The sequence below is a fragment of the Neodiprion virginianus genome, chromosome 2 (assembly GCF_021901495.1).
Source record: "Neodiprion virginianus isolate iyNeoVirg1 chromosome 2, iyNeoVirg1.1, whole genome shotgun sequence".
Taxonomy (NCBI): domain Eukaryota; kingdom Metazoa; phylum Arthropoda; class Insecta; order Hymenoptera; family Diprionidae; genus Neodiprion; species Neodiprion virginianus.
The window spans coordinates 27,707,742-27,720,711 of record NC_060878.1 but is presented as its reverse complement, the minus strand read 5'-3'; the positions used below and the strand labels follow the sequence as shown (position 1 = coordinate 27,720,711).

The window sequence follows — 12,970 nt, the reverse complement described above, 5'->3', positions numbered from 1 at the left end:
TTCAATGCGCAGGTGGCAGCAGGTGGTTGACTCGGTACAATAGAAAGTGAACAGATGTCACTTGTGATGTTAGAACAACAAGTGTTGGTTGAAAAATGGCAGCGCCGTAGCATCATCAGGAACCATCCGTAGTGATGATTTTGTGACAAAAGTAATAATATCACAGTATTTTTAGAGCGCGATCCGGTCTGATTGATTAAAATTAATTGGTCCCAATGACATGGGAATTTGTAGCAGAAGGCACTTTCTACTGACAATATGCATCCTTCAGCTTGTGAGTATAATAACTTCCTATAAACTGCATTTGTCGCGAACTTAATTAACATATCGGCAGCTAGTTTACCTAAGTAAATTTAATTCCCTGAAACGGCATTGAGTCATGGGTATGATCTAATAGAAACTCGTCACAGTTTTCTTTTCAAAATCCGGTAAAAATATACTCAATACTGTTCATTCTTTTTTGTTTCCGAAGACAAACGCCACGGTCTTGAGAAACAAAGAAGGGTAACACCTGAAAAATTAAAACTAAACTAGCTCCAGCTATTATCGGCAAACAATCTATAAGTATTTCATTCATCATGTAGATAAATCGCAAACTTCAACGTGTGTTAAATTCACATAGCTTCGATTCGAGCTTTATCAGATCGCACCAGATGCAATCGCACGTTTTTTTTTTATTTTTCTATTTTTCCGGATCATATCTGTTCCGCTCGCACTTATCTTTAAAAAAAAAATAGGCTTTTTCATTGTTGCACGCCGTATATAAAATGCCGCGAACTGATTTTGCATTGCGTGACAAACGCGGCTGAAACGATAGGGAGAATCGGGGTATTTTAAAAAAAAAATTTTTTTATCTTCATTATCGTAGAATAGATCCAACCCTTCCTTATGCAATAATTGAAAATATATGTATAATAAAAGATAATTTTGCGCGCATTCATAGCCGTATGTATTTATGTTGCATAGCTGTGTAAATAACTTATTTAAACTGTCATGATAGCATTAATCCAGCTGCACAAGTATTCAGAGCACCGACCAATTAGTTCTGACTGAAATTGAGCCACAAAAAAATTAAACACAAATCAAGGGACTTGTATACATATATATGGAGATTGATAGAGCGCCGTTTATTTAAAGCTTTTCGTCTGTTCTCTCAGCTATGACATCACATTGCCGTCTTACTCATGAGTACAACATGTAATAAGTTGATGAATAAAATAAACGAGCACCAAACAACCAATTTTGGGCAGCGATATAATGTGTGTCTGATCTTACAGAATTGTCAAATTAGTACTCCTACTTTTTACCCCATGGATTTTGCAGATACATTATTTTTTTTTTTCTATTAATTTATTTATTTTGTTTATTTTTTTTTCTTTTTCACTCGCATCAACAGATCACAACAATAGAGCGTCAGGTGTTCGACTCCCTTGGTTTCATGTGGGCGCCGATACTGGTCAATTTCTTCAACATCATATTCGTTATTCTCGGATTTTTTGGAGCGTTTCAGTATCGGCCTAAATACATTATAGTGGTGAGTATTCACATGATTTACGGTATTAATGACTGGGTGATGAAATAGAGAAACGAAAAAAACGCACTTGGCTCATTCCTTCTATACCTCACTTCTTTCCTGTTTATTTATCTCAGCTTAATAGCGTGGATGCCTTATATGCATGTAATAGATGAACAATAATCATTGAATATTGTAACACTGTGATTGTAGTTTTCAAAATTTTTGCAAATTCAGCATGATCCTTTTTTCTCATTATTCACTTTCTATAAATCTTTGTTTTTACCTTTTAAACTTGAATTTACACCTTGTAAAAGATCCTGCAAATGATTAAAATTTCATTTGTGTACAGTGTTATATATAAAAATTTCAAAAATTGTGAAATTTCTTTTCTCCAAAAATGTGGATTATTTTACTGCAATTTTCAAATCCAAATTTCCATCAAAGCAGCTATTCAACAATCCAACTTTTATATTTTTTATAATCGATACTTGGTCTTTTCTGACTTTGTGTGGACACACTTTTATGCATTACATCATTATGTGTAACACACATTACTATATGATAACCCTGATAAAGATGAGTGTATTTCATTTTTTTTTGTGATGAAAGAGCGGCTTAAATGTGATCGAATTATGTTGGGAATAAAAATCTTTTCCATTCTCTAGTGTTATTCCAGGTGGGGGTAAAAATATAGAAAAATCACAAAATTGAAGAGCCACAATATCGAATTATTAACGAAGCAAAAATTTAATTTATAGAATTTAAAAATGTTGAAAGTTAAAGTATGGAGAAGTAAGAGTTTAGAAAAGTCAGACCATAGAATGGCAAACTGTAGAATCGTCAGAATTCCTCTCGATAATATAGAATCGTTTATTGATTTCTGAGACTTTCTACATTTTCAGTTTTCAGTAATTGAACTTGTCACATTTTCAATTTTATGAAGAAGATTTTCGCGTTTATGATAATTCGATATTCTGGTCGTTTCATCAATTGGAAATTCTAGTTTTTTACCCCAACCCGTTATTCCAATATCTTTCTTATTTCTTTCATATTTACATTAATCTCATTATCTTTCTTTTTACTTCCAGTATTGTGTATGGAACGTACTCTGGCTTGGGTGGAACATATTTTTGATATGTTTTTATCTCAGTGTTGGAATTTTGGACAAGGTAAGTAGATAGGCAAGTTTGTCATTACTAGAACGTGGCAAATGAATTGACCATATTTAGAGCAACTGAAACAACCCGTCAGCGTAATTTAATATAATTGCTGATTTCTCATCAAGTTTATTAAAAGAAATGATACGACTTATTGAAATTAATTGTTCAAAGAAGTTTGATTGTATGTTCGATAATTCTTTGATATATTAAGGGAGCTTTCCAGTGTGACAGCCCAAAAAATCGCTGTTTTTCGCGATTTTTTTTTTTAAAGAAAAAATGATCTAATCGGTCTGGTTTTTTTTTTGTATATTAATTGGGTATTGAAGAATACTAAACAATTTTTTAAAGATCGATTTATTTATTAATTAATATCTATAAAAATGATGAAACAATTGTTACAGAAAATGCACTTGGATGTGGTGTCCACGTTGGGGGTCACAATTTTGATCTGAAACAAAAAACACAAAAAGATTATTGATCGGTATATAATTGGCTTTCGTGCTATGGAGGCTTTTTTCTTTTTTTTTCTTTTTGCAAAAATGGCGCCGGTTTGAACAAAAAGTATCGATTTTAGCATTTTTTTTGGCAGTTTTTTTTACAAAAAAATAGGAAGATGTCAAAAAAAAAAAAAAAGCTTCCATAGCACGATAAACAATGACGTTAAGAATATTGTGTAAAAAATTCAACTCGATAGCTTTAAAACTCTGCCCTCCAAGTTGGACACCGTTTTGAAAAATGCTGTTTCGAGAAAAACGCGTTCAAAGTTTCAAGTCAGGAAATTTTACATAAATCGTTTACTTACGGTCAATCAGCGATGCCAGGTCCGTACAATATCCCTTCTGCTTCTTCGAAAAGATCGTGCTCAATGGATTGTTCAGTCCGACGAGCTGTCCTCGCCTCTTTGCTGTCCAGGGACGCCTGGCGGTTTGCTTGGATGATGCGCGCATTCTTGTACTTAGCGGCGAAATCTGCGGCGCTCGGCCCTATCGTGCATCCCGTCGTCTCCAAAATTTTTAAAATTGGGTCGTAACCTTCATTGAAGGTGCACACAGCACACTGCGTAGCGATTTCTACTATCTGCTTGCCGCAGAATACGTGCTTTGGGGCTAGTTGCCACACACAGTGATTGATTGATTTTCAAGAATTTAGCACGCCATCCGCTTTTTTTTTGAAAATTGAGTGCGACAAAAAAATAAGTCGCGCGACTAATTTACGGCTAATTAACGGCAAATTATGCAATAGTCCGAATTCACATTTTCGACAATTGGCGAGCCAAGTTCATGTACGTGCAGGTAGGAACGAGACAATAGAAATAACAGTCGCACGGGCAGACGGCCGACGCGGCAGCTGTAGCGCTCCGTTGCCTTCTTCCAAAAAATGCTGTACAGTAACCGAAATAATCTGAATTTCGGCATGAAAATTTCAGGGAATATTCGGAAGAGTGTATACTATTCGATAAAGCAAAAAAAAAAAAATCGATTTTTTGAAAATTTCACACTGGAAAGCTCCCTTAAAGTACTTTTATATTGAAATTCGTCGAATTTTCTTCCATTTTGTCAGAATATTTTTGGTTCACATTCTTTTCTTACAAGAAAATGAATATCCGGTATAAAGAAGTCATTTATATTGATTCGAATAATGCTCATGATAATAAGTTTTCACTTTTTTAGGACAGCGATGTCCTGAATCTGGGCACTGGTAGCTTTTCCTGGTGGCAAGCTAATGGACCGGGATGCAAGGCTACATACAATGTAACGGAACAAGAAGAATCATCCAGACCACCAAAACCCGCCAATGTTACTGACTGTATCTTGGATTATCAAGTAATCGAAGTTTTTCATGCTGGAACGCAATGTCTTTTGGCGGTAATTATCTGACATTGTGTAGTTGACAAAGAACATTGTGAAAGAAAAACAGTATCGATCTTATGCATCATTTTTCTATTTTCAAAATGAATTTTATACTTTGCAGCTGATGGCGATAGTCGGTGGAATTTGCTTGAGTCGGGTTTTTCTTGAGGAAGATGATAGCTGTGAGTATTTAACAGTAAAAATATTTCCCTACTTTGTATTAATACGTAATGTGAAATTACAATTATTTATAACTCGTTTTCTTCTTCTGTATTATTAAAATCAACAAACAGATTAGATACAAAACAAATTATTTAACAAGAAAAACCGACGATACGTTTTACTGTTTTCATAAATAAAATTATTAGTGCGTGATGAGCACATTCCTAGAATTTAGTATCGATCATCATAAATTGCAATGTTTCAAAGGAGAAGGCCTGAGGTTTATTGCCTCAGTAATATGAATCAAATTTTATCTCGTAGGATGTGGTTTGGTGTTGGATTTTCTTTTTCTTGACCACTAAAACTATAACTTTCTGCGTAATCACAGCCGTCATATCATTTCCTGATATACTAACAATTCAGTAAGAAATACAAGATCTCTAAATAAGGACCTAAGAAAAAAATATCTCGATCTTAGGTGAAGTTTTTATCGTTTTATTTGATTAATTTATTCTGCCTTTTTGTTCTCATTTTTCTGCTGCAAATCATTTGTCAATTCAAAATAATTGATAAATGAATCTATAATCGCAATCAACATTTTTATACATCTATTATTTTTCTTCAACGTAGCCAAAATCGAGATATTTGAATTTGAACAAATAGCTGGAGAATATACGAAATATGGTTAAAAAATATAAATACCCGTAGCGTATTTTAGGGTATAATCACTGTTGTGCTTTAATCTGTGATTGCAACTGAAAGGGTTATCGGTTACAGTTGATTTCATTGGTGGATTTGACCCACCACTTTGGTAAGTGCATCCTATCCAATTAATCGGACATCATTTGCACGATATTAGTTGTTATTTGTTGTTACATTAGCATGCAAAAGTACATACCTACGTTTAGTAATTTGTAATTAGCGGTATATACCATGTATCAGTATTTAGAATTCTGAAATATATTTCCTATTGCGATTGACGGTATTAAAATACATATATTTTCGTTACTTTCGAAATTTTGAATCGCTTTTTTTTTCTTTTTCTTTTTCTTATATTCTGCTTTCAGCAACAAATATCGACGAATTTACATCCCTTTACTTCTGCATTATTGAAGAGTACTGACACAGCTCGAACAATTGACATATTGAAGTTAGAAATTCAGCGATATTCTGATTACATATTTGGGCACCTCGGAAATTTAATTTCCTACATTTCACAGAGCAATCAAATTTACTATTTCAATAGCTCTTATTGCAGTACAAAATTGGATTTGACACATTTTTGCAAAGTTTTACATCTATTTGTTCGATTAAAACAGTTTAGATCTATGTTTGCTAAAATATTAAGTTTAACAATGAAAATCAGATAAACCGTCGATAGAAAACGTCGCAATAATCAAGACATTTCAATAAAAAAAAAAAAAAACGAACTGTCATCAAATTTAATACTGTTAGTTAATTGCTTGAAACCAGCTTTTGACGATAGTAAATTCCCGCGGGTGAAATTAATTAATCATAAGTCATTTGAGATCGCGCAGCTTGCTTGTGACTTGAAAATGTTTGAGTATTTGAAGTAATAATCACTGATGAGCTGTACCAGTGCTCTTTGGTAATTTATATCCAACAACAAGAAAAGTGTATTATATGTATATAATTGTATTTTCTGTTACGCGCGTGTCGAATTTCCGGAGCTGAAAAGATCGTCAAATTGACGAAATGAAATGATATATGTTTACATAAATAATATCTAATCGTACGTGGTATGGGTAAAATTTCAGTTGACTTTGTCGGAGGCGGTGACTTTGGGTTGGCTGGCCACACGCCGTTACATCCCATGTACGTCAGCTATTCGGCTCTTCCGCCGCCACCCTATAATAATTCTAACACGAAAAGTTTGAACACTAATAAAAGCGGCTGGTCAGGTACCGCGGGAAGTTCGCAGCGATCTTTAAACCGCTCAGACAATCATCGTCACGCTAAGAACAGCGATATGATGGTGTTTAACACGTCGACTGCGCGAAGTAGAAACGCATCATCTAGAAATAACACTGCCAGAAGTAACAAGAGTAATTTATCAGTCGTAAGAAACGTTGTCGACAGAGATAACTCAGCCAGACATAACGTAGAGTATCCCATCGATTATTCAAATCCCCTAGATTATTTGCAGAGGTCTGTTTCACCCTGTGACGAGTATGATTCTTTAGACGGCGCTGCCAAGGGTAGATATCAAAAAAGCAAACACTATTATCCGCATTCGTCAAAATACAGCCCAGTCGTATCAGCTAAAATGAGGCCTGCTCGCACCGCAGCTAATAAACAGCACAGAAATTCTTACAAGCCTCGGATTTTTACCGACCACGTTCGCGAGCAGCCTCTAAGATCGTTTTATTCTGACCCTAGGCTAGCCGTTAACGTAAACGACACGACTGACACTCAGAACAGAGCAAAGGGTTCCAAGAGAGAGAGTAGACCGTTATCGTTGTATGGGAATAATTTTTAGTTCAACTAGTTCATAGATTATTGAATCAGTCAATTCCTAGTTTACGCATCGAACAAAGTAGCACCAAATGCTTTTCAACGGTATGTTTTTAACAAAGAATAATTAGAAATGAGCTACACTGACTTTTGTTTTCTTTTTTTTCTCTTCTCTCTTTCAACAATCGCGTTTCGGATGCAGGTACAATTGTTCAATTCCTATACTTGCCAAATAATTCAGATAAGCAGAACGTTAATTTAGCTAGATTTTTAGTTCCTTCTACTTGGTTTGTCGCATCAGTATCGCTGATAATTTGAAATAAATGCGATTGGATTTCTTGATATTTTTTATTTCACATGCATAAACAAGTATAAATATTTGCATATGACGGAGCATAGTATTAACAATGTTGAGGATTTGAACTCAACTATAAGTTCTTAAATTCATTTTGATTCCTACAGTTGTAGAGAATTTCTTCATTTCCTTAATTGGAAATGAAATTAATTTCCCTACTTCATTCGGTCGTAGATTAGAGCATTGTTTTTTCCTATTTTTCTTAGCCGTCGCAGTTTCTACTTCCGTTTTCAGTTGTAATATGTATTATTGACAGTCTGAAAGCTTATGGTGCGTATAGGTACTGTTTTTAATTTATTTCAACGACAATTTTTTAAACCGTAGTGCATGACTTTTGTTTGGAGCTTATATAACTTTGTTTATTAAATTATTCATAGGCAGCACTGATGCGTTGCGCACTTCATTTAACTCGGCATTAAAGTGATTTGTTTCATTCTTTGTTTTATTGTGGTGTAAAAAAAATCGCATTCAGAAATTTCGTTGTATAATTCATTGGGAGTTAATGTGGGAAATAAGATAGATATCGTGCTACATTAAAAGACTTTGGAAAGAAGTATGAAATAGAGGATAGTTTCAAAGACTTGAACGAAGTATCTATACGCGTAGGTATGTAACATACATATACGGAGATTATGATATATTTATTAAAAATAAATTTTTACTTGATCACTTTTAGCTTTAACATTCCAATACTGTGAGAACAGATTTTAAACAGTATGTAGTTGCAACTTCACGTAGCAAATATATGTGATATAAATAGTAAGACATAATTGACGTTAATAATAATTATTTTCTTTGTTATAGATTTATTTCGATCACAACGTATAATTTTTATTCCATTCTATTTCACTGTACCTTTTTTCTCACCGTGAAAGCTTTAACTGTTGGGAATTTTACCTTCCATTTTTAAAACCTATACATACACCGTGCGTTAACGTTTTTGCAATATAATACACAATTCACACAACGTGGCTAGTCAATTTGCGCTTAAAAATAAACGTAAAGACAAATAAATAAATAAATAAATAGTTGAAAAAAGAAACCTGAGATTGATGAATCGGTAAAAACTTTCCGTTCATTCACAAATATCACCGAAGTACGTTGACATTTCAAACGTAAAGTGTAGTCGTCCCGAGTTTTTAGCTGATTATTTAATATTTGAGCTGAACGTTTCCTTAAGTTATGTCTTTTTATTTTATCATTATCGCCAATCATCATATTCACACTTAGACACATGTAATTCATACCTAAATTAGTTTTCATCCTAGTATTACTTGGTTCAATTTTTTTTCTTCTTTAATGGTAATTAAAAATTAGTTTGGCTGGGTGTAATTTATAAGGCATGCAGTAGGCATGTGTTTTTAATAGTATGTTAGAAATTTTTATATATCGATGTAACAGTAATAAACATCGTCCTGTGTACTATACACATATACGCACACGCGCATATATACATATGTGTGTATGTATATTTTATTATAGTAGAGTAATTATTTTGAACAATAATGACAAGAATAAATGTGCTATGCAAACAACATACTATACCGCTTGCTTTTTTATTTATTAACTCGTTCCCTCATTACGTATATTATACTGGATATTACCCCCACTCCCTATCTAACACGGTTTTTCTGCTTCGGTTTTTTGGTGGACACATATTTAAAACACATTCCTCTGTCTCTTTCTGCGTTTTATTTTATTTTTTTCTTCTATTTGTTTAATATTTTCTTCTCATACGCTCACCGTTTTTAATTCTCTGTGAAGAAATGTGTTCGGCAACTTAACAATAAGGGAATTCATAAACTTGGAATAAATGCACTGTTAAAAAAACTGACATAACTGTTAAACCGAATATTTTTACTTCTAGTTCAAGAATGGGGATTGGTATAAATTTTCAACTATTATTAGCTTTTAAACAATTTTATCATCTCAGTGTTGAAATAATGTAACAATTTGCTCGGAGTATAGATTTTTGTGTTGAAAAAGTTCTAGAGATCCAGGGCTTCTAAAACAAATGTTTTATTTCAAATAAAATACTTAATGAAGTTATTTTCATTTGATGAAATTCTCAATGTCAAACCGCAGAAATTGAATTCATTGGCGATTTGTAATAGAAACACAACATACCTCTTTAATTTTTGCTTAAAACAATTCCCAAGGAATTCCTCTATTGAGAAGAATAAGAATTCTTAGCAACCTTTAAAAAACCTAATTGTCATCAACATATGAAAAAACAATTCCCGTCACATTTTTTATTGCACAAAATGTGATAAACCTGAATGTTGGAAACGTCAGAGAGTATTCTATGGACGTTGAAAATCCTTTGAGATGTGTGGTATAATTTTTATTTCCATTGCAGCAGTACAAACTAAAGATAAGAAGAGTAAAAAGAAAAAGCAGCCAAGGCCGTTGTACAGCATCGAGTATTCTCAACCGGAGCCATCGACAAACGACGAGAACATATCTCCAAAGCCGATGACACCCAGGAGAGTAAAACGTCGCTCTGTGATATCGAGGGACGGAACGCGGAGGTCGAGTCGAAGGAGTTCTGTGCGTCAATCGCGGCGCAAGAATCCGGTCAACAGAATAATAGATCAGCAAGAAAATCTCTACGCCAATACGCAGCCGAGTAATTTGACAAACCAAAACGTGAACTCACTGTCTCACGAAACACTGAACTATGACAGGATCTCCAATACTTGGGACAGGGACAGGACCAGGAATCCAAAATGGCAACCAGAGGCTGTCAACATGGCCATATCGGTGCCCACTTTATGGAACCAGGACTCGAACTGTTCGAATGCTAATCCGACCAATGAAACCGCCAACCAGAATTGGGACGTTAATGCAACTTCGACGAGGAACCTGACTGACAATTGGCGTTCGACCGAGGCCAGCATGCAGTGGCAGGGCCAGAGTAATCCAACTTTTCAGCAAACGAGTACGCAGAGTTTGAACGGGGAGGATTTGGACGATGTTTACAGCAACAGGCCCGCCAGTGCCAGGTCTAGTTACAGCAATTATCACGGGGTCAGAGCTACGCCTCAAGTTCCCAGTCGAACCGACATTGTCAGGCAAAGCCAACGTCAGTTTGTTCTCAGCGGTCCGCCTGCTTATCAGGATACCGTGATTTGAGATTTAACGAAATAGTGTTGCGCTGTTTTAGTTTTGTGTCCCGACAATTGCACCGTGCCTCAATATGGATTCTTCTTTCGCTTCATTGATGGGAGAAATTAGAGCGGTACGTTTAGCCAGCTGCACAAACGACTGATTTTGAAAAATTTGAGACATGGAAGCGTGGGTTCCGAATGATATAGAATTCACTTTTAGTGGAATGTTTTTTTTTACGAATTTCTCTGCCCAACTATGGAAAATATCTTGATAGAAACGCCTTATACATTGGGACTTTGCAAAGAAAATTTCTCTTGTTAGCTCCATATTTTTTAACTTTGTCATTTCTCTGTGTTTCTTCATGTCATTCAGCTTTTGCTTAAAATGATTGTGAAATTCTTTTTCTGTATTGTTTTGTAGATTTTTAATTCATCGCGCCCACTGGGAATTCGAAAAATGGTCAGGCAAGTCAGGGAAAAGTCAGGGAATCTTGTGGCGGTATCAATAAAAAAAGATAAAGCTGTCCTCACCAAAAACGAAAAATCAAATAACAGTTTTTGTCCGTGTGCTTGGTTCCATGACTATCAAACAGATCATAAACGTATTTTTTAGTATCGATTGACTGGAAACTTTATAATTTGTTAGATGTCGAATTGCCATTATTAATTCGGATTTTAGTGAGGGAAAAATTATAATTCGGTCAGGAAAAGTCGGGGAATTTGTGTGTAAGTTATTCGAAGAGCGTGACCCATCAGCTGTTGTTTGCAACCAAAATTATCGTTTCGTTCGGTCTATTACAAATCCAAAAGTTCAGATAAACGCAATGTTTTATGATCGTTGGAAAAAATTTATACGAAGTATGAATTACGCAAAGAAATATTAGACATTCGGATATTCTGCAAACAAAAATGGATTAACATTAGCAAATTGCAACAACATTTTCTAGAATTCGCAAAAAATTACACTTTTTCAGCAAAAAGTAGTTACAGGAAAATTAATTCCAGCGAAATCCAGAACCTGATAGAAGAAAGAAATTGTTACGAGTCGATTAAGGATTTTAGAAAAATGTAGAATGATTTGGAGCATTTTAGAGAGAACATTAATTAAACAAATTCGAAGGAACTAGAGATTTTTACGGATGCACGGCCCTTTTCGAGTTTTATTCTCCTCTCATAACTGTTGAAACTTTCCGATTTGAGAATTTTCTGAGACTTTTTATTTGGCAACTTTTAATGCATAACTTTTGAAATAAAAATTATTCTCACCGAGACAAGAGAAATATAAGACTTGAAGAAATTTCTCCAATAATTTTTTCCTTCTTGTTGACATTGTATCACTTGCTCAAATGATTCAGCATCTATTGGTATCGTAACTGCTGTACCGATCTTCCTATTAAATTTAGACAATTATTTATCCGACATTCAAATCATTTTCATCATCTTTTCACCATTCTACCTGAACAATAAGTATCGAGTAAATCTCGAATAAGACATATGAAGTTCATATATTTTTCTTACTAATTATAGCGATATACTTTTGATATTATAATTGTCCAACCAAATTTAATGAAATTTGAATTACCACTTTTACATGCACGTCGCACGTTGATATTATTATAAGTTCACAACACGCACCTTTTACAATGAATTACACATATTTCACGTGATCATCACACTTTTTTTCCGATTTACTGTCGTACGTCCATAATTATCGTTAATAATCATTATTATTGTAACAATGATCATTCATATTGAATTAAATGCAATGAATCTCAAATCAAAAATAAGGAAACTCGTTCGATATGATAGTAGTAGCGACGTTTTTAAATGTAACTACAATTAGACGAAACGAAGGATGAAACTGGCATATAGGTTTATATGTTTTTATACAAGTTTTCATCGTGATATTATTATAAATATACACTATATTTGCAATTGAAAAATTAAAATAGAGTACGAAAGAAAGAAAAAAGAAAAAATTTTTAGAGTAAAAAAAATTTGCTATTTATTGTACATTAATTATAATTGCAATATAAACAATTTATAATGAATATACATACATATAAGATAATTAACGCTTGAATAAACAAAATTTACGCCGTCTTCCAATTTTTGAGATACACTTTTTTCCAATAAAATTTTATACAGACACGTCTATTTTGCGTGCAATAAATCTAAAACGATAGTAATAATCTTGATTTTAAAAATATTAAAAAAAAACGAAACACCGATGTGTCGATAACCTTTTTATACACTTTTACATTATATTAAATTTAATGCGGAAAAGTAAATGTAGCAAGAAAATATTCATGTCGTATTGAAATTGTATAGGTATATGAGTA

The 12,970-nt window shown here is 33.8% G+C and overlaps 1 protein-coding gene across 6 annotated transcripts; it reads left to right on the top strand.

Annotated features, from left to right (window-relative positions):
* The first annotated feature begins 70 nt into the window (after positions 1 to 70).
* LOC124298465 (sodium/potassium-transporting ATPase subunit beta-1-interacting protein) lies at positions 71 to 12,835 on the top strand. 6 transcript variants are annotated; one of them, XR_006906814.1, is made up of 7 exons: positions 71 to 274; positions 1,397 to 1,534; positions 2,605 to 2,685; positions 4,347 to 4,541; positions 4,648 to 4,708; positions 9,878 to 10,734; positions 10,766 to 12,835. XR_006906814.1 is itself a non-coding variant. In XM_046750521.1 (7 exons), the coding sequence occupies exons 1-7, from the start codon at positions 221 to 223 to the stop codon at positions 9,888 to 9,890; spliced, it is 576 nt and encodes a 191-aa protein (XP_046606477.1). In that variant the 5' UTR covers positions 76 to 220; the 3' UTR covers positions 9,891 to 10,024. The 6 variants fall into 6 exon arrangements, 5 of the variants coding, with proteins under 5 accessions (XP_046606474.1, XP_046606477.1, XP_046606475.1 ...); XM_046750521.1 differs by lacking the exon at positions 10,766 to 12,835 and adding an exon at positions 5,466 to 5,499 and having other exon boundaries at positions 76 to 274; positions 9,878 to 10,024; XM_046750520.1 differs by lacking the exon at positions 10,766 to 12,835 and adding an exon at positions 6,467 to 6,524 and having other exon boundaries at positions 77 to 274; positions 9,878 to 10,024.
* The last annotated feature ends 135 nt before the right edge of the window (positions 12,836 to 12,970 follow it).